This window comes from Pleurodeles waltl, chromosome 3_1 (assembly GCF_031143425.1).
Source record: "Pleurodeles waltl isolate 20211129_DDA chromosome 3_1, aPleWal1.hap1.20221129, whole genome shotgun sequence".
NCBI classification, from domain to species: domain Eukaryota; kingdom Metazoa; phylum Chordata; class Amphibia; order Caudata; family Salamandridae; genus Pleurodeles; species Pleurodeles waltl.
Window position 1 is genome coordinate 1995573203 of NC_090440.1, and position 21709 is coordinate 1995594911.

A 21709-nucleotide genomic window follows, 5' to 3' on the forward strand; every position below is an offset into this window, starting at 1 on the left:
TTTTGTTGTGGCCAGAGATTAACTGCTGACTTCAGTCCTTTAATTCCCGATCCACCATAGAGGGTACACTTCTAAAGAACCTCCCTCAGGGCAGCACTTTGAGACTCATAGGGTTTACGGCAGAGGCCAACAGCAGGGTCTAGTACAGGTCCAGTTGCTTCGTGCCAACTGGGTAATTCCATGAAACCACCTCTTGTAGGTTGTTGTATTTCGGTAGCTTGAAGAGGAGATTAACCTTATGACCCTTGGAGTCCACTTTCTTACCTAGGAGCAAGCCTCGTCCTTCCGGGCTCCTCTCAGACCACATGTCTAGCACTTTTGTTGTGAAATTGGTGCTTGGAGGTGCCAGATTTTGTGGCACTAGCTAGTGGATGGGAATGAATTGTGGGCGCACACTAACCAGTGTGAAAGTGGGGTACAAGTTCCCTGGGCCATCCCTATCCACTTCGGCATGTTCAAACTTTCTGCCACACAAAACCTGGGGGAGGGGGGGGGGGGGGGGGGGTACTGGCATTTGTGTGTGGAATATACTATGGTAACTCTAGTGTCCTCTAACTCCAAAAGCCAGTGTGAGGCAGCCACTTTACCCGCAATAAACACAGAGACAGAATTCTGGTAGGATAAAATCTGGGACAGTGGATAGACAAAACTTGTCTTGGCATTAAGTTCTCTGCCTTTCAGGTGCACCCCAGATGTACCAGATCAACCCAGCAGACCTGTCAAGCAGGATTTGACATTGTAGTGTCAAAACAATGCCCACAACAAGTCTGCATATTCTGTAAAGTTCTATGAGGCTTCTTTGCCCATTCAGGCTAGCCTATTGTTTGCATCCTGGAGGCATTTTACCCCTTTTCCCACCAATTATATTTAAATATTAATCACGTGCTGGGAGAAGCTGGAGTGCAAATGCAAATTAGCCTTTAAGAACTTCACGCTGCAGGTAAAAGGTAACTTTCTAGGTGCTGCTGCTGTTTAATATTTTTTTTTAAGCTGACTTGACCATTCAGTTAGATTGTTTAATTATTTTTCTAGCTAGTCCGACTCCCAAAAATAAAGTATTAGGATCCTAGTCTGTGCTTTTCTACGTAGGATAGCTAGTTCTGCCAAAAAATAGCTTTTGGGTGCTAGCCAATTCAGTTTGATAATCTTTATTCGATTGCATCATCCATATTAGCTAAAAGCTAATACATCATGATTACTAAGCTAAAATATTAAGATATAAACATTATTAAAACTGACAATTAAAATTCATGTATTCCCAAGTGCATTTGTATCTGTAATAGTACAACAAATCTCTGTCCAGAAGATCACATCTGTTCATTAATGAAAAATGCACACCATCAATAAAAGCAGCCTAGTATTGACGTCTTACACTTTACTGCTGATTTTAAAAAGGAGTTGACACTGAGACACATCTGGGCTACCAAGTTGCTGTAAGTACAACACAAATCTTAAACGTTTTAAAATTGGTTTGGGAAACAGAATAAAATAACACCTGTAGAACTTGTTTACAAAAAAAAAAACTGATAAAAGTGCAACAGTGATTGCACAGAGGCCTCATCACAGGGGCAGGCAGGTAAAGTGGTTCCCCATTGATAGGCTTCCCCCTAAAAACATAACCGCCTACTCACAGAACCTACCCCAAGACGAAAGTGATCTTTCCCATCTATTAAGTTCCAGGGCATGATAAAATGCTTGATCTAGCGATGCTAAGGTTACAATATAATCTGGTAAACCTAAATCATTAAAAGTCCTATTTACATAGTGCAACCAAGGAATAAATAGGCCTCTATCAAGCTTAAGACAATCTAATATTACCTCCATTAAAACTTGCCTCAAAGTTGGTCCAAACACTAACCCATAACCGCGGCGGGCTCAGCCTGATCCTTTCAGGAACATAGGGTAGGTTCAGCTTTAAGTGTAAAATAAAATGAGCTAGGCAATGGGAGACAAAAAAGAGATGCCTATAGATAGGATTTTCCTTGGTCTGCAGAGTGGAAGGATTTTGATATCCCCCAAATCTTTGCCGTGCATGGCCACTGGGTCACATTGCTGATTTGCTGATTATAGATTTTTGAAAATGGGAAAACTGAACCCCTAAAAGTGGGCTGTAAAAGATTCAGAATGACTACTGCTGAGCTTCATGCGTGAGAGATTAATCTGAGGCCGAACCCCCCCCCCCTCCCCCTTAACTTCCGAATTGAATATATCCCAGAGATAACCAAAATAGTTCACTAAACTCAAGAATTGACCACTAACTGTTATGGACACCATACTCCTCTTCACGGGCCAGATACTGTAATATATAATTTCCCAAAGTTTTTGCTAAATCAAGGGTGACCCTAAACAAAACAAAAGACCCTACTACGCTGTGCAAAGCTCTTGGAGCCCTGGCTAATAAAGTGGCGTCATCATCATTGTAAAATAACAGCGGTGCCGAGATGTTGATTTTGGGAACATCGTCAGTATCGACACCCAGTTGGAGTAATATATTTTGATGTAGAAAATAAACAAGAAGTGCCAAAATGCACCCATGTCGCACCCAGCAAGCCAGATTTAAAAAAACTACATTTCACCAGTTGGGCCTCAACACACTTTGGCAGTTAAGTTCTCAAGTACAATATATAGGAAAATTACAAGGGTGACCTCTAAGCCCATATCTAACAGCTTACGCCAGAGCTTAGTCCTGTTAACAGAATCAAAAGCTGTGGACAAATCCATGAATACCTAATAGAGAGGACATAGCCTGGCAGTTGTATATTTACCAAGAATCAATTCTACATTCAGACATTGGTCCCCCAGCCCAGGGTGGAAGCCGTATAGAAAAGGAGATAAAATCCTGTTTTGACATGACCAGTCTCTAATATGCTGAAAGATCACCATGCCTATGACCTTTACTGTACTGTTGATGAGGGAAATCGGGCGATAACGTTTGGGCATGTTCTGCTTCCACCTTCTTAAATATAGGGACAATGATCGAAAGCACCCATGACCTTGGGATCTTATGGCAAAAGGAGTTGTTAAATTGACAAACAAGGGGCCTCAAAGATCGATGTTGCTTTTAAAAAGGTCCATGGGACCCTCATCGGCCCCTGGAGCTTTACCTCCCGGGCTTTAATCGAATCCTCAGCTTCGGACAGTATAATTTGCAGAGGAGATCTATCACACAACCTAGCTCTCAATAAGCTAGTTAATGACTTAGATTCCACTACTTGTTAAATGAAGCTAAAATGTGCAACCCATACTGAACCAGGTATGTTACGTGTTAAAAGGGGGGTTTATCGGGGCATCTTTCAGTCGAATTTTGTTGACTGTTTTCGAGAACACTTTATTACAGTTACCCATGGTTGACGCAACAAGCTGTTCCCAATCCTTGTTTAATACTGAGTTCTTCCTGCTCCTAAGCATTAGTTATTTCCTTGCCTCTCGTACTTCCATAGGATTCCTAGGGTTTGAGACAAAAGCCCTTCTCAGAACGACAATTGGCAACATCCAACAAACCACTGGACATTTTGGAGCAGGTATAATTGTTTTCATTGGGAGGCTGTTGATGCTGGCGCACAAAAACTATAGTAATCTGAAAGATCTTCCCCACTTTCCTGAGCTAGGCAGCCCATATAAGGTGATAGATATCCCCAGTGGCCCTCAGAGCGTTGCTAATGTGGCCTAAGAGCTTTGTGCATGTGGTGCTGGGGTACACATGAATCTCACCAACCTGACATGATCATGTAAATCCAAGCAGTAGGAAAACTCCCTTGCTAGTGGATTATGGGCCTGCCAGGAGTCAACCAGGGGCCACTGTGTCTGCCAAAGAACCATACTCTGTCATCTTCACTGCTGGGCCAGAGGGAAGAAGTGTGAGACCAGTCTGCCCCGTCTGTGCATCAGCAACACAGTTAAAGTTCCTTCCTGTGATATAAGGGCTGCACAGCTGGTTAGTTATTAAGGGAGAAAACCCTCAGTCTTGATTAGTTGAATACATATTTAGGAGGGCCAAGTCCATACTGTCCAGTCAAACTCTTACCAACACAAATCTTCCTTCTTTGTCAGTGGTCTTGGTGAAAACTTGGAATGGGACCCATTGTCTAATCCACACAAGAACCATTTTAGCTTCTGTAGAGTGGCTCGTACAAAGTAATTGTCCCATCCACCATGTAACATACTGCTTTCTGCTTGGTTCACATGTTTACTGCAGGAAGGCTACATGAATGCCATTAGTTTTGAGATGTGTGGACTTGGTAGCTTTTGCTCATGTTATTAAAGCCTATAACATTCCACATGATGCTTTTGAATACTCCTGTTGGACTGTGTTATAATAGGACAAGTGGTCACCTAAGGTCCTGTTCCACAGGCAGGAGAATTTGGTAGCCATGTGGTTAATTCGCCTCTGCTGTGTTATTCCCCAGTTGTGTGTTGGCACAACATTCCCAAGTGCGAATGAGATGTAAAACATTTAACTCCTCCCTCCAAACTCCTCCTCCCTAGGACTGAAAGGACAAGTCCCCCTGCACAGAACCTCTGATGAAAACAATTTGCAACTGAAAATTAAAAATACTTCAACATGCCTCTCTCTAGAATGATCAGGTTTACCCATCATCCACAATCTTCCATTGTCTTGCCCGGCCAACCCATTGTCTTTCAGCAATAGTTGAGCTTGTTCGTTGTGAAATTCTTATAACTCTTGTATCCCTCCTAGTGGGGTGGGCGTGGAGTTGTGTGTTGTCCTCCTCCCACTTATCAAACCTGGCAATGCAGTGATCAGTCACAAGTTGTCATTGGCAGTCCGAATTGTCACTTCAGAAGGTATCCCATCTTCAACCTCAGGGAGTGAACTAATTCAGTGTCTGTATCTGCCCGTCATGTCAGCAGTATCTGCTTGTCTAGTCTGTCTCAACCAGTTGTTATTGTGGCTGACACTTCATTGTCTCGGGCTGCTATATCTGGAGTCTCAATGGTTTGTGGGACCTGGCTGGCCTGTGACTACTTTGCAGAGCTCTTGTCTCTCTTGTGATGCTCGCCCTTCTCCAGGCTCATAATTTCTGGCACCTGTCAATCCACTGATCTGTGTGGTGGGTCCATGAAGAAGTGAGTTTTGTTGCCTCGTTTGATTTTTCAGAGTGGCATGGAACAGAAGCATGTACTTGAGGTTCATAATGTGGAGTTGCTGCTTAATTTCAATGAATGATGCTCACTGTTGCTTTACTGCTGCAGTGTAGCCTAGAAACATCATGACTATTATCTGTCGTGCCCCCTTTTCTCTCTGACTTTTTGGTATAAGTGTCTTCATCTTTAAAGTTCAATACCTGGGGCCACAGTGGGTCTTGCTGGCATCCCTGTTGGGTGGGAGCCATTAATACCATACAGTATAAGTTCAAATGTATCAGGTCGATTATCCTGTGAAGCATTCTCGTTGCAGTTTCAGGAAGGAGGCTGTTTTGTTAATTCTTCTTGTTCCCCATCAGTTCTGGCATCCCTAGGTTTAGAATGCCACCCCATCGTGGTGAGGCAAGAGGGGGAAATTGCAGTCATGCAGTGTTCAGAATGGAGTGCCTAGGAAGCTTTAAACAATCGCTAGACCTTTCAAAATGTTCCTAGCAGTAAACTTGAGTTGGCAGCAACTTTGAACAGACCTCCCTTTTTACACCTAGCAGGTTTAGCCAGCCCAGACCTATGGGGTTGTGCAATCGAAGGCTTGCTGATCTTCCTTGAGGCAATGTAGCAGTGTTCACGTCTTACCTCTTTGGTGGTTGCCCTCTCTTGCCACTTTTCTGGATCTTACTACCCTTGTGGTATGGGCCACGTTGTTGTGAGGTTGTCCCCTTCAGTATGTTAATGTTTGCATGGACCATCTTCCCTAAGCAATAGGCCAACAGGGTGACACCTTTCTTTCGGGCATGCCTACCTCAGCACGGCCTTCCATCTCACCTGAGTGTTGTCCCTCAGTTCGTTTTTCTCTAACCAGGTTCAAGGAAGGGGCCCCCTGCCTGTTTACACCCAGGCTATGAAATGCCTCGGCACTCTCCAGACACTTGCTGTATGGCTTCAACTCGTAGCATGGAGTCCTTAGCATCTCTATTGCGCTCACCATCAGAGGCTCGTTTGTTTGGACTGGAAAGCTTCTCCAGTGGTACCGCATGTTGAGTGCTTACGCATATCCAGCCAAACCAATGCTGCTTTTTGTAGGGCTCTGGCGGGTCCTGTGATTTACATTCCAATGCAATGGCCATCCAGTGTATTAAGATGGGCACTGAGGGCTCCAGTCTGCCATCGGAGCCTAGTTTTTTGGGTAGGCCACTCTTGTTGGTTGCTCTGTGTCTGCCATTTTGTCACTGTGGGAGCTTTTCGGTTCGGCAATCAGATCTGTGATCATTTCATATAACACCCATAAATTTGTGGGGTGGTTGTATCACAGGTCTGACTTGGAGTGTCAGTATCTTCTGGCCATCAAGGATGACGTCAACATTGGAATCTCCATGTAGGAGTTACTCCAGCACATATCCTACTGCATCATTAGAGGGTAAACTTATATTTCCAAACAGAAAGGGTGTTGTTTAAGGGAAGAATGGTGCACGAGGTAAATATAGTTTCTTGACTTAAGTTATCACACGGTGCACTCTTAGGGGACCACACCCCTGATTCCCAACTGTGTGGCTAGCCATACAGATAATACTTGATAAACAGGTAAAAGGCACTCGTAAAGTAAACACATATATACCAATGACTACAGGAATTCGTATCTGCTAGAGTCACTATAATTGTCCTTTGAAAAAGAGCACCATACTATGTGTCCTTAGAATTGTGTTGAATATGAACAAAATAACTGAAAAAACAAGGCAGTCTCCAATGCAGTTCCAAAAATTCTTGAACTTTAATAATAGTGTCCAACGCAATCCTTTCCGTTACTCGGCGACACAGCCATGAGTCATAATCTTGATACTTCTTGTTCCAATTAGTAACAATTTAAGCCCTGAAGTCGATGGGGTGTCCCCTGGACGAAACACGTGTTGGCTGTGGGGTTTGATTGGAACAAGAAGTATCAAGATTGCCCTTAAATACTGCCTATAAGAGGTATTTTCAATTAATCTTTTAGGAAGACAAGAGAACACATGCAGATCAAATTGGATGGAATTTCTTTCTTATTGATTGCATGTGGTAAACGAGTTCTACTTCTGTATCCAAAAATGCAATTCCTGCTTTACTTTTTTGTCAGTCTGATTTCAAAAACTCACAATAGTAGTCTATTGCCAGTTCAGTTTAATTCCAAATTATAAATGTCATCAATATAACTGAGCTAAGTACAAATATGATCCACGTAATATTGATCATTCTATCACAGGCATAATTATGTTCCCACCAGCCAATCGTAATTCACCATGGACGGTGTGGACTGAGAGTCTATTGCCACTCTTACACAAGTTTGTAGTAAATTATTTGTTAAAACCAAAATAGTTATGCTTAAGTACAAAATTCATCATGAAAAAAATCATCCTCCCATTTTGTGACTAACCTGGTTTTAAGATCTAACTCCACTGCTTTCTTGCCATCTTCATTGCAGATGTGTGTAGTAGCTGGACACATCCATAGTTACCAGCCACATATTGGTCTTTCATTCAGTTGCCTCTAACTTATTAACAAAATCAGTAGCTTCTTTAAAAATAATAGTGTAAATTAGGGACATGAGGCATGAGAAATTGGTCAATAAAAATGAATCAGTTTTTCAGTTAGATTCCCTATGCTGCTACAGTCAGTTTACTGATGTGGGTCTGGATAGCATATGAATTTTGGGAAACAAATAAATAAAAAGCTGAAATTATCGTTTTTTGATTTACTAAAAAGTTATTCCTGGTTTTTAATATAATTCATACCTCAAGCCCAGGTTCCAGCAAATCTATTCCAGAAATGTAAAAAGAAAATGTAGGGCCCTTTGGTAATTTCCTCTGTGCTTACTTCTCAAGGTGAAAGTTTCAGTGGCTGACAACTTGTAATAGACTAACAGAGTATCCTCCTCTTTCATAGGATTTATTTTTCCAATTTATTAACATAGGCTGTTTCAAGGTTCCAGGCCCTTTCCAATTAACTCTTTGGGGCCCGGCTGACACACTTTTTTAATACAAATAACTCAAAAACCACTAAACTGATTTATGCCACACCACTCAAAGGACCTATTCTAAGTAAGGTTTTAGATTCAGTCCACGTTTGGTATAATAACGTTCTGCAGTTTTTCTTGTGTGCGAAAGCAAACTCCTTATGGGAGTTAAAGTGAAAAATGTAACCTTGCTTTCTCCCAACCCAACCTAAAAACTCTGGTAAAGGTCTTCATGAAACTCAATACTGAAATTTTTCCAGATATGCCGATCCACTGTCACATTTTGTTTAGATTATTCATTCTGCACCAGTGTTACAAAGTGACCACTTGGATTTACCTGCTGGTAACCATCAACTGGAACACTGGTATCCACTGTCCAGCACATATGTACTCTGACACCTAAAGTGCATCCATGGCATGGAAAATGAAATGCCATTTCCGACTGCTGTTCCTATGGTGCCATCCTCTACACTGGCTATGAAACGATGGCTTCTGGTCACCCTGTGAAGCTTGACAACAACAGCTTGAACCACATTGTACCAACCTGTCAAAATCACCCTTTTGACAGGCAGGGAAACCTAATCTTAAATATTAAATTAGTGGCCCACACGCACACCTTGTTTCCCACAAGGAGTAGGGTGCATTATATTTAAGGGTCAAACACACATGGCATTTGAAATGGCATGTCACCCTGTGTCTGAAGCTGCTGGAGGCTTATTTGCATTATATCTCCAGCAACTGCCCAGCTGGTGCTCGCTCGATCTGAATCAGCTGTAAAGGAGGTGTGAAAACTTCTCCTAGGGCAGGAACTGGCCTGGAAGTGAGGAGGCGATTTCTTCCCCTGGCAGTAAGACCTGCTGGGCTGGTCCCTGGAACTTAACTTCAAGCGGACTACCCTGTCACAAGCAAATGTTAGGTGACACTTGGAACCCCCTAGTTTGTCCCCCCTACCTAGACTTGCACTAAACCCCATGGGAGGAAAGCTACCCCTGGACCAGATTTTGAGTCAAAACTGAGGGCACTGCACTTTACCCTGGCCACACCTTTGGGTGGTCACAAAAGCTGCACAAGTGGGAGAAGGGCTTCCCCATATGGGATTTTGAGAGTGTGGGTACTGTGGAATTGTCTGCAGTAAGGTAGACTGGAACTACTGAAAATGGGTGTATTTGTCCCAGGTAATTTGAGCCCCATTGTTTACGGAGTGCCCATGAGTCTGCCCTGACCTACAGCCTAGTGAACCTAATGTTGGACCCTCACCCAGTCTCCCTCAGAACGTTTCTAGACTTGCAGAAAAACAGAAGAGGACTGGATCTGCAGTCTGTGACCAGTGAGGAGCTCTGAAGAACCGGGCTGCGCTCCCTTGCACCCAGGACTAGAAGTCATTTGGCTAACCTTGGTGTGGTCACATGGACACAAAACTGCGAGACCTTTTTCCTACAATTTCCATCTAACCAGTGACAACAAGTACTTGACTGGCAGTTCCATAACATTGAGTACAGTTTCAAATGTATCCCCCACCCCTCCAAAAGGCTTCAACATCTATGAAAAACTGATGAAGTCTCCCTCTGTTTTGGGACTTAAAAAATGTTCTGCCAAAAAACTCAAAAGCTCCAGAGCGTTAGTGAGACCAACCTGCGGCAAGTATCCCACTGACAGTTCCCCAGTGGTGGCTACAATTTCAGAATTCTCCCTGCTGGGAGGTGTTTTCTTCAAAGAAATAACAGTTTATTTTTTACAGTAGGACTTTGAAAATCTTTTTGTTTCTGACTTTCACCAGGGCCAATCCACTTGGATCTAATCAGGGCTCCTTCATAGTCAGCCTCTAATCTCATCTAGGTCCCAATCTACCTTCTCCATAGACTTTTATTGGCTCCTTGTGCGTTTTGGCACTAATTTCACTTAAATCTTTAAAAATTAATATCTCTAGTTTCCCTTATTGGATCTGTCTTTTTGGTCTTATTTTATTTTACCAACAAAGTATTTCTCTTTTAAAATTGTTTGCAGAATATAGTTGTTTGTGACTTTTTCTACTGCATATGCATTGCTTAAATGTTTTACATATTGCTTTTAATTGAAGCTCGCCTGGTTTGTCACGTTACCAGTGAGCACTACTTAATTTTGTTTTAGTGTGACATCTAGCAGGTGGTGACATTCTCCTCTAATGTGGATACTTGCTCACACCAGATAATTCAATTTCCTGCAACCAGGGTTGTAGGCACTTGAAAAAGTTTTGCACTGGAAACTGAAACATTCCATGTTTAAACACAGGCACTATTGCTGATGCTGTAATTTGGTTATATACAGGGGTGTGGAATTTAATTAAATATCTAGTTGTCCATGGGGCAGGTTGCTTCTTAAATCTACTTGTCCGGTCCAAAAAATCTACTTGTCTCTTTGGTGTCATGTAGTGTGTTGACAAGTTATGGCAGCAATCTCATTATGTAAGAGCTCTTATAATAGCCTCGCTGATTATGCCAGGGCTACTACTATAGTAGGGCTTGAATACTTGCGATTTCAATCCGTACTATAACAATGTACTTATTTTGCCACCTTTCCGCAGATCTACATACCGGGACAGGAGGCAGCAGTAAGCAATAGTTCAATAGCTGGAATACCTTTGAGTCATCAAACCTACTAACTTGCATGTTTTAAGGATTTTCACCAGCTCTTTAATCTTTTCCTATAATGAGAAAGGTTGGAAATGTACTCTTGACAATCGCAGAAGAAAGTTCTTCCAGGGTTTGGAAAAAAGTGGTTGGTGGGAAAGTGAACTTGTAAACGCTCAATAGATATTCACCTGAGCACATCTACACATGCAGTTTTGCACGTGCTAAAATACAGTTCACAAATATTTTCTAGGTTTCCATGTCAAAACAAGACAAGCATTGACAAAAAAATAATAATATTAAAGTCGGATCGGTTGGCTATGCCAGTGCTTGTTTATTTTCATGCGTCCCATAATCTTGTTGAAAATGGCTACACTAATTTTCCATTAGGAATATTTTTTGCCAATACTAGAATGCATCAATACATTTTACTAAATGACGCTTCAGAAATAGCACCTAAAGTTTCATAGTAGCGAATCGTTTTTTTTTTTCCCCCTACATTTGTTTCTGAATATATATATTTTTTTTTCAGGCAGTCATCATTCTTGCTTACAAGCTTCTGCAAATATTTGCATCTAATCTGAGCATTCTGGGAGCAATATACTTACTTATCAAATGTGTGTGCATTTTTTTTCATATTTTTTTTTTTTTTTACTTGAACCACTGTCAGTAGTGCAGCCTGACCTAAAAACTTATATTTACAGCGCTCACCCTAATAATGAAGGCTTTTCGTTACTGAACCATAAATACAAGTTTGATTAGCATTAAGTTATGGACCCATTACCTCAACTTATAGACAGTTCCCTTCTCTGTAAACTAGCAGCCAATGGGTTTGTGCTGCAGGCGGTTGGGCCCACTTTGTCCCAAGGACAAAATAAACATGAAAACTGTCCCCGGCGTCGGATGGTAGGAATTCCACATCCCTGTATATAATATATAAATATTTTGGATACATATATATATATATATTCACTGTAAAAATTAAAAGATGCAGGGAGGTTAGTTAGGTTCAGACTTTGCACACACAAAACAATAGAAATTCAGCAGTTACCGGAGGTAACTAGAACTTATGCCTCGTTAGTGCACTGCTTATGACATATTACATCAGTCATGCCATGGTCGGTGGTATCACTTATGGCACCAACGATGACATCATACAGTGAGTTAGTGTTTCATAAAAGCTTCTGACACTGGAAGATATATACTGAGTTACTGCTATTAGTTAAATTACTATTATTTCTGTGCTCCCGAGTGTTATTATTTCTCATATACATCATCTGAACTATAATCCCGTTTTTAAAGCAAGTGTACTATTTGAGTTAACTAGCCTCTACTGTGACACTGTCCCCTGCTTGATGTATGTGTATGGTAGTGCTTTGCAACAGTCTTTAAGTTGTTCGTTGAGATTTCCCCCCAGAGTGATGGCTAAGTATAGTTGTGTTTTGACGTACCGACCACTTTGCTTATACTTCTATTCTTTGTGACGAATAAGTGTAGTAGTAGTTTGCAATAAAGTCACCTGTTCACTGAGTCCTTTCTCTAGGGTGATGGCTCATTGTAGTAGTGGTTTGCAACAGTGTGAACTCTCTGCTGACACTTTCCTCCAGGACAAAGAATAATTTTACTATTGGTTTGTGACAGTGACATGTCCACTAAGACCTCTCTACTGGGTGTGTTGTAATGGTTTGTGGAAAAATGGCATCTGCACTAAAACCTCTTTCCTGACAAATGGTGGTGGTGTGGTTTGCGACAGACTAGCCTATAAGGTTAGATGTCTTACTTTGGCCATTAGTGTTTGGAGTAGTGGTCTAGAAGAGACAGGACTATCCGCTCAGAACTCTATCCTGAATCATAACTGAGTGTAGTAGTTAAGGTTACTGTGAGCTCTCTGCTGTACATCTCTCACTTGTCTCCTTTTCTTACTTTAAACAAATGTGGTATTTTATGAAGTATATTAAAGTTTACATTGCTGGATGATTTTACTGGCCGTGTCATGATTAGATTACAGTGAAGAGAAAGTAATGCGGGTTTGGCCAATATATGTCTAGGAGTGTTTTTAAGTAATCGTGCGGCAGCATTTTGCACAATCTGCAGTCTCCTTATTACATAGCCAGGAGAACTGAGAAAAAGGGAATTGCCATAGTCTAAGCTAGACAATATTAAGGCTTGAACTAGGAGTCTTCTGGCCAGAGAAGATAAGAAATTAAGGATTTTCCTCAAAGTTCTCAATAGGGCGAGGCAAGATGCGGCAAGCTTTTTGGATTGATGGTCCATCGTGAAGGGAGGGTCTAGCCAGAAGACTAAGCTCTTTATATTATCTTCATGGGGCGGAAGATATTTGAAGTCGTCCAAGAATGATGCCAGGGAATTGAAGAGGGTGTAGTTCCCAATGATCATTACTTCCGACTTGTCATCGTTAAGTTTGAGTTTAGACTCTGACATCCATTTAGCTACGTCCGCCAAACCGGATGAGAGATTCGATTGAGCAGTATTTCCAGAATTTATAAGTGACACTACTAACTGAGTATCATCAGCATATGAAATCAAGGAAAGGTAGTGAGGTTCCACAATTTTGGCCAGGGGAGAAAGGTAGATATTAAAAAGAGTAGGGCTCAACGAGGAGCCCTGTGGAGCACCGCAAGTAAGGGAGAACGTGCTGGAGTAAAACGAGCAATCAAGGACTTGAAAGGTTCTGTCTTTCAAAAACGAGGAGAACCAACTCAAAGCAATGCCTTCTATTCCTATGGCAAAGAGTCTTTGAAAAAGGATGTTTTGATCTACAATGTCAGATGCGGCACTGAGATCTTATAAGATGTCTGCCACAATCTAGTATTTGGCGGGCATTTTCCATAACAGCTAGTAGAGCTAAATCCCATTTGAGAGGGCTGCAGGAGTTCATGATCTTCAAGAAAGCTTGTTAGCTGACTATTGATGTGCTTTTCCATTATCTTACACAAAATAGGGAGAAGGGCAATAGGTCTATAGTTGTTCAGCTGCATAGGGTCGAGTTTAGGCTTTTTCAATAGAGGTTTGACAACAGCATGTTTCAAAGGCTGAGGTATCAAACCAGAACTTAAGGATTGATTTAAAATATTTTCCAATATGGAGAGATTATGTTAGAAGCCAAAGCTAATATATGGGGTGGAGCGGGGTCTGGGGGGGTCCTGATTTTATAATATGCAGGTAGTTGGTGACAAGAGCCTCGGTCACAGGCTGAAAAAAAGAAAGTGAGACCATCAGAACTTGAGGGATCCTTATGAGGATTTCGATCTATTTCGTGACCGGGAGTGGAAGGAAAGGAGGAGTAGATGTCAATGATCTTCTTTTGGAAGAAGCTTGCCAAGTTATTACTGTGGGCGTTGGAAGTCTCTGTAGGGACTATCAATAGAAGGGGTAAAAATAAGTGATGTAATGTGAGGTCATAAGCAGTACATTATGGGGGACGTAAGTTATAATTAGCTCAGGTAAATATAACAGCTGGGTTGCTATGGTTTTGTGTGTACAATCTGAACCTAACCATAATGTCCCTGTAACCTTTGGCTTTTTCAGTGAATTCCTACTGTTTTTCAATGCTACTTCCTAACTTTAATGTCCCTGTAACATTTGTATTTTAAGTGAGGTTCCCAGTTTTAATTTAAATTGTACTGCAATTTGACCAAGAAGGTCAGTTTACTAATATACATTTTCACAAGTTTATAAATACATTTTATTCACACATTCACTCTTATTATACAATTTAAAACTAAAAATTAAGGTAAGGGAACTTATGTAGTCCTTCTATAAACCCAATGCAGCATGTATTTCTTCAAATTAATTTTATGAATCAGTGGATTTGATCCCACCCAAAAGCACACATTCAATATTGAAACAAGAACACATTTAATTCAAACATATGCTATTGTAATTTCTAGAAGTGTGGGAGTGGCTGTGTGAAGGGCAGTGTGTGTGTGTGTGTGTGTGTGTGTATGTGAGTGGCTATATGGGCTTGTTAGTGGCTGTGTGGGAATGGTTTTGTGGGTCTGAGATTGGCTGTATGAGTGACTATGGGTGTGTGGCTGTGTGAGTGGCTTTATGGGTGCATGAGTGGAGGTTTGAGTGGTTGTGTGAGTGGATGTGTGGCCATGTGGGTCTGAGTGGGTGTGAGTGGTTTTCAGAGTCAGAGTGGGGTGTGTGTGTGTGAGTGGGTGTTTGGGTGGTTATTTGGGTCTGTGAGTGAGTTTGAATGGCTGTGCAGGTCTGAGTGGTTTTGTGAGTCTGAGTGGGCGTGCATGTGTGGGTCTGGGTGGGTGTGTGGTTTGAGTGTGTAAGTGGGTGTGCGAGTGCATATGGGTGGCTGTCTGGGTCTGAGTGGGTGTGAGCAGTTTTGTAGGTCTAGTGGGCATGCGAGTGGCTGTATGGGGGTGTGAGTGTTTGTGAGTGGCTGTGAGCCTGTGGTTTTGTGGGTGTGCAAGTGACTTTATGGGTGTGGTGGGTGGGTGTGTGTGAAGTAGGTTTGTGGGTCTGTGAATGGATGTATGCGTTATTTAGATGGGGTCTGGATCCTTTTGCTCAAAAAAAAATATTTGGACAATTTGTTTTGTTCTCAAGGGGCCCTTCACAAACCCCACCATCGGTCCACTTGGTTCCGGGGACCCCTACCCTGACCCCTTCTATTACTTCTAAATGCGATTTGCCCCCTCCCCCAGGAAAGGAGTCTCGTTGCACAAATTGAGAGCCTCAACCTTCCCCTCAGATTGCGGTTATCAAATCACTACATTGCTGTTGCCACGTAGCTCGGATGCACTGGATCGTCTCTCTAGATATACATATATATTTTCACTTTAATAACTCCAAAACTACTGAACAGATATTTACACCAAAGTTTTAAAAGGATTTAGCTTTCTGCCAGTTGTGTCTAAAATCCCTATGGGAAATAGCATTGGGAAAATGTGCTTTGGGACCACCCTTATTTTTTCCCCCTCTGCTCCCACTTGATAGATCGCCATGAAACCTTCTAGACAGCAGCTGAAGTGACTGGCAAGCTAGTTTTGAAAAGTATTTGAAGATTTTTGAAATTGCACCAGTTATGAGAAGAACAAAAATGCTATTCCTGTGAAAACTAGGTCCTAACTGCAAGATGTGTGTGTATGTATAGAGACAGACAGACAGACAGACAGACAGACGGGAATAAACTTACTTTAAAGGAAATTTAGGTAGTCCCTTTGTTTCTACACATCATCATTACCTTATCTGGGCAATATCAGTGTATTTGATAGCTTATTTTTCTGCCTATAATGTTCAGTGTAAGTGAGGGTCATTATTTTTAGGATACAGAGGATAAACCTGTGCATAATTCAAAGTAGTCTATATCAAAAATGTAGTAATCCTTTACCAGTGGTGTTAGAGTTTAAGAATAATCTTGAACTCTCAAAATAAGGTATTCTAACTTTTCAATCTGTGAAGACTTTCAAAAACCTTGAATCATAGCATCAAAAGCTTGCACTTTATCCGAGATTAGAGCAATTTCCATCTTTCTTACAAATGCCATCCTCTTCTGTCTGTTGGCTAGTTGACCATCTAGCATGTCTATCAGCTAGTCTGTTTTTTTTGTGGTACATAGTCTAGAATGTTTTTGAACGATTGGCAGATTAAAGGCGATTAGGGGGGAAATTTTTTTTATTTTCTTTGCGTTGCCAGTTATCTTCCCGAAGGTCACTGAGTCCTCAAGTGTCCTTGAACTTGTTAAATTTACTATCCATATCACTCTATATTTTAAATGGTGTGTGTCTGGCAATTTAGTCACAGTATTGTGCAAAAGATGCATAGATCACCAGCACAGCATTTACACATAAAGTTTGCAATGAAAATAGTTAACATGATGTAGGATTACTCGTTCTGACAGGCACCTTTAACCAGATTCCTCTCCTGGCTGCAGATTGAGTTCCGAAACGTACTTTAGCTCCTAGACCCCGGTAGCTCATGCTGCTCTAACCAACTTATGGACATGTTGGCATGGAGCTGCATAGAGGTGACATTGTTGCATGTGATGTCAGTTCCTCTTTTTTTCTGTGCCCTTCGTTGATCTAGTGCTCCACATCTACAAATTTTGCTCTTGCTCAAAGTTTGTGATTTATAATTCTTTAGAAATTGTGCAGGGATATTCCAAAAACAACAGAATTCAAAACGTTTTGCACACTTTGAAAGCAGATGTCGGTCACAGATCCTCTGACTTCTGCTTGTGGTACCTCTGCACCAGACATTAGTTTAAGCATTATGACAAATGATCCTAGGTGCATCCTATGGCCAATAGGAAATGAGAAGCCAAACCTCAACATTGCTGAACACCAGAAACTTCTACTCTCCATCCAGATTGTGTGGCTTGGTAAGTGAAAGCCAAAGTAGAATACCCAGGTGAAAACGGTTTGCAACCATTCGATGAACTGCCAGCATGGATCGAGAAGCCAGATGCCGGCTTCACCTTCTTTAGGCTCAATTCCAAATCCGGAACTGGTGCCCCCAGAGTTTGCCAGGCCATCATTGACTGCTGCAGGTTGAGGCTTTCAAGGAGGTAATGCTGTAGATCTTGACGTTTTATTTCTTTACTCTCTGGGATGCATTCTGGCCACACAAACCTCGCAAGTCCCATACTACTTTACTGCAAGCCTTGCCAATCACTCCTCCAGCTGAACCCAGTTTCAGTGCATGTCCTGGATTCTGGTCCACCTTTGCCTAGAGTTCCCTGATTTTCATGCCACAACATAAGGCAGACCCATTGTGGAGCATAACTAACTAAGGCTCAACCAGTTGTCGAGGATCACTCCTCTCCACTTCAGCACCAGTATTTCTGGAGAACGGAGGCCGCTTTTGGGTCGACCTTTGATTCTCAAGTAAGCTAGGGGGTGAGGGTAGGGAAAAGGGTGGTCATTTTGCCACCATGGTGTTTCAGGACTACCTGGAATAAGTCCACTCCTTAAACCTGCTTCTAAGTCCCGCCTCTAACAGGGGTTATTGATTTGATATTGATTCATATGGTGAGAAATCCGCAGTTAGAAGTAGTTGTGATGAGAATACGTTGCTTACTTTTGGTAATGCTCTGTCTGTTGTATATTCTGCAAGATTCCTCACAGCCACATCCCCCCTCCGGTTCTTTCAGAATTACTTTCACTCATGATAACAAGGTTCCTTGTTAGCATTTGCACACTGTCAGTGCAAACTAGCTTGTCTGTCATGCTCTGCAGCTGAAACCATGGACTAGAGTAGGAGATAACTGAGGCCAACGCGCAGTTGGGTGCCTATATGCTACGCTGTCATCATGTCCAGTGGGGGAACACAGTCACAACAGAGGCCAATTTAACCACCTACAAGCACGCAAAAGCTATTGCAAGATTTTCCCGATCCAGTTTGGTACTTGGGAAGATTCAGAAGACTGAAGTCTGATTAGATAACAGTATCGTTCACAAAGAGAATTACCAAAGGTAACATGTATTTATAATTTAAATGTCCTTGTGTTTCTTATAGAAATTGTTAGCAGCATTTACTTGTCAAAATGAGTTTCATGAGAACTATTGATTTAGGTCTCATTATTTTGATTTCCTCTGTTTTAGGTCTGTTTTATTTCTTGGGATCCATTGTAAACTTCAGCCAGGACCCTGATGTACACTTTAAATACATCCAAGCTGCCTGCAAGACCGGACAAATTAAGGAGGTGGAACGTATTTGCAGAGAAAGCAATTGCTACGATCCTGAGCGTGTGAAGAATTTCCTGAAGGTAAAAATTTAGGCAGCAGTGAAAGCGTGCTACTGGTATATGGTGGTTGCTGGTATGACTTACACAATATACATTTCAACAGTGTTTACGTGCTTTTTGGCATGATAAGATCACAAATTGGTGATTATATCATGCATGTTTACAGAAGTTTCAAAGGATATCCTTCAGTATTTTGGAGCCTGCTGCTGTGCATTCTCTAATTGCAAAGCCAATAAGATATCTAATTCTCCTAGTAAAACTCACAAATGTTCCCTCCCTGTTTATACCCTTTCCTGGCAGGTAATAGTTTTATAAGGGCCACGTTTATTTTAACATTTAGCTAACATTTTGTGAATTCTGGCCATTATCACTGAAAGGCATGTTGTGCATGACTGTGTGATGTGTGTACTTAACACTTTTCCTTCTACTCTTACCCAGCACTTAGTGTTTATCCCAGAGTGTGAGTCTGCACACTACTTTAAGATAGGCCCAAAAGAGTCATATACAGACTTGTAGTAATCTCTTCCCATCTTATTAGTTTAGTTTGTATTTTTACAGTTGTACTCATCATGGACACTCTTAGCTCTAGAGAAAGCAGGTGATCTATCTCAGAACAATAGCAAAGAAACTTACTGTACAACTCAAATGAATGAATTCAGGTTTGTTCCCAAGGAGAATGTCCTGGTGCTCAAAAGAAGAGGTTGTAGCGGGTGGGACTGGTCCAATTGAAAAAGCTTAGTTTTCTAATTTTCCCTTGAAAAGGGAATCTGAGGTATTCAGAACGGGAATCAGAGATATTCAGAATGTAAAGAGGAAGAGAATTCCAATGTCTTGTAGCCAAGTGGCTGCCAGTGCAGCTGCATTTGATGCTTTATGGCGCCACATTGTTGGCTGTAGCAGAGTGGAGAGTGTGTGAAAGAATGTTACGAGGGAAACTTAATACTAAGTTAGATGCTTCTAGTATTTTTGAGGGCCTGATGATCTGAGCATACAGATTTAAAGAGTGAATGTTTGTGAATAGGGACCCAGTGTACTTTCCTGAGAATTATGATACAGATATACAGGGGGTCAGGTCAAAAGATTAAAAGTAAGAAAAGCAGCAGACTTTTGAATTACTTTTAAGCTGAAAATTGTGTGCATGGATATCCAGGTAGAGTGATTTCCTGTAGTCCAGGAGAGGGGCAGTTAGGGACTGGACAACAGTCTTTGGAGAAGGAAGAGAGAGCATTTCTTAGTGTTAGAAATGGAAGTCTCTAGTTGGCAGAGGTGTGCACCTTTGTCCAGGTAGGGACCACAATCCTAGTCAGGGTAAGCCACAAAACAATCCAAATTGTCCGCCCCACTCTCTGGTAGCTTGGCACTGAGAAGTCAGACTTAGAAGGCAATGTGTAAAGTATTTGTGCAATAATTCATATAGCAACACAGTGAAAACACCACAAAAATACATCACACAGGTATAGAAAAATAGGTAATATTTATCTGAATAAAATAAGATAAGAATGACAAAGATCGAATAAGCCCAATTTGAAATATCCCTTTTAAAAGGTTTAAAAGAGTCTCAATCCTTAGAAATTAATAGTTTCTTTATAACAAACAGTACCTGGGATGCGTAAAAAATGACGCACGGAGACCGCAGAGGAGGAGATGTGTGGAAAATAAGTTGTTGGGTCGAATTGTCTGGCGTGGCACAGACTGTTTTATTTCTTTCCACGCTGCATGGGGTTGTGTTGTTTTTCAAGCACGCAGTCTTGGTTCCTCACTGCGATGTGGGGATATTTTGATGCCAAGGGACGATGCGTTGAAAATCCTTGACGCACTGGTAGAAGGAGCAGGTTCTGCATCAACCTGGTAGGTGATGCGTGTTGAAGTTTCCGTCGTAAGGCAGGCGCTGCGTCAAATTTCTCATCATGAAGTCAGTGCTGCATCATTCCAGTCAGTAGTGTGGAGATTTCCCAGCAGCAATGCAGGCTTTGTGACGATTTCCGACGCACAAGGATTTTCTTAAAGAGGTGAAGTCATTGTTGGCCCTAAGACGTCAAACAGGAGGCACGCTCAATCCAAGCCCTTGGAAAGCCCTACTGGCGAAGGGCAGAGTCCTTCCAGCAAAGACAGGAGCGCCAGGCAGCAGGGCAATAAGCAGGAAAACAGTCCTTCAGCAAAGCAGTCCGGATCAGTCCTTTGGGCAGCCAGACAATTTCTCTGACAGAGTCCAGGTGTAGGTCCAGAAGTGTCTGATTTGGTGGGGTCAGAGACCCAGTTTATATAGCCAAAGAGTGGTTTGGAAGTGCACAAGTTCCCCTTTCAGCCCAGTTCTGTCTGCTAGGATCCCCGTGAGGGGGTTAGCAGTCCTTTGTATGAGGGCAGGCCACTGGCCTTTGAAATGTAAGAAAGAACCACTCCACCCTTCCTGATTAGGGAGACCTATTCAGTATGTAGATGACTGCAGATCAGATGTGACTGAGCGTCCTGTGTTTATGGTTGTCTGGGTGAAATGCACAAGGGCGAACTGTCAACCAGCACAGACTAGACGTGGATTGGAGACAGGCTGTAAGGCACAGATGGCAGTAAGTGCAGAGAAATGCGTACTTTCTTAAAGTGGCATTTCTAAAATAGCAATATTAACCCCTTCGCTGTCATGCCCTTTCCCCTCCTGTGCCAAGCCATTTTTTTGGCTATTTGGGGCAGTTCGCACTTAGGCCCTCATAACTTTTTCTCCACACATAAGCTACCCATGCCAAATTTGCGTCTAGTTTTCCCCAACATGCTAGGGATTCTAGAGGTACCCAGATTTTGTGGGTTCCCCTGAAGGAGACCAAGAAATTAGCCAAAATACAGTGTAAATGTCTTTATTTTTTTTTTTTTTTTTTTTTAAGAATTGAAAAAAAGGGCTACAGAAGAAGGCTTATGGTTTTTTCCCTGAAAATGGCCTCAACAAAGGGTTTGCGGTGGTAAAATCACTATCTCCCCAGCTTTCAGGAACACGCAGACCTGGATTAGAAAACCCCATTTTTCAACACAATTTTGACATTTTACTGGGACATACCCCATTTTTACTATTTTTTGTGCTTTCAGCCTCCTTCCAGTTAGTGACAGAAATGGGTGAGAAACCAGTGCTGGATCCCAGAAAGCTAAATATTTCTGGAAAGTAGACAAAATTCTGAATTTAGCAAGAGGTCATTTGTGTAGATCCTACAAGTGGTTCCTACAGAAAATAACAGCTGAAATAAAATAATATTGAAATTGAGGTGAAAAAAACAGCCATTTTTCTCCACGTTTTACTCTGTAACTTTT

At 41.8% G+C, this 21709-nt stretch overlaps 1 protein-coding gene across 2 annotated transcripts in view; it reads left to right on the forward strand.

The window, feature by feature from the left end:
* Positions 1-21709, forward strand: part of CLTC (clathrin heavy chain) — a 723592-nt gene that overhangs the window by 328321 nt on the left and 373562 nt on the right. For both annotated transcript variants that reach the window (XM_069226425.1, XM_069226426.1), the window contains exon 14: positions 18276-18439. In XM_069226425.1, the coding sequence (XP_069082526.1) occupies positions 18276-18439 (164 nt within the window). The remainder of the gene's footprint in view (positions 1-18275; positions 18440-21709) is intronic.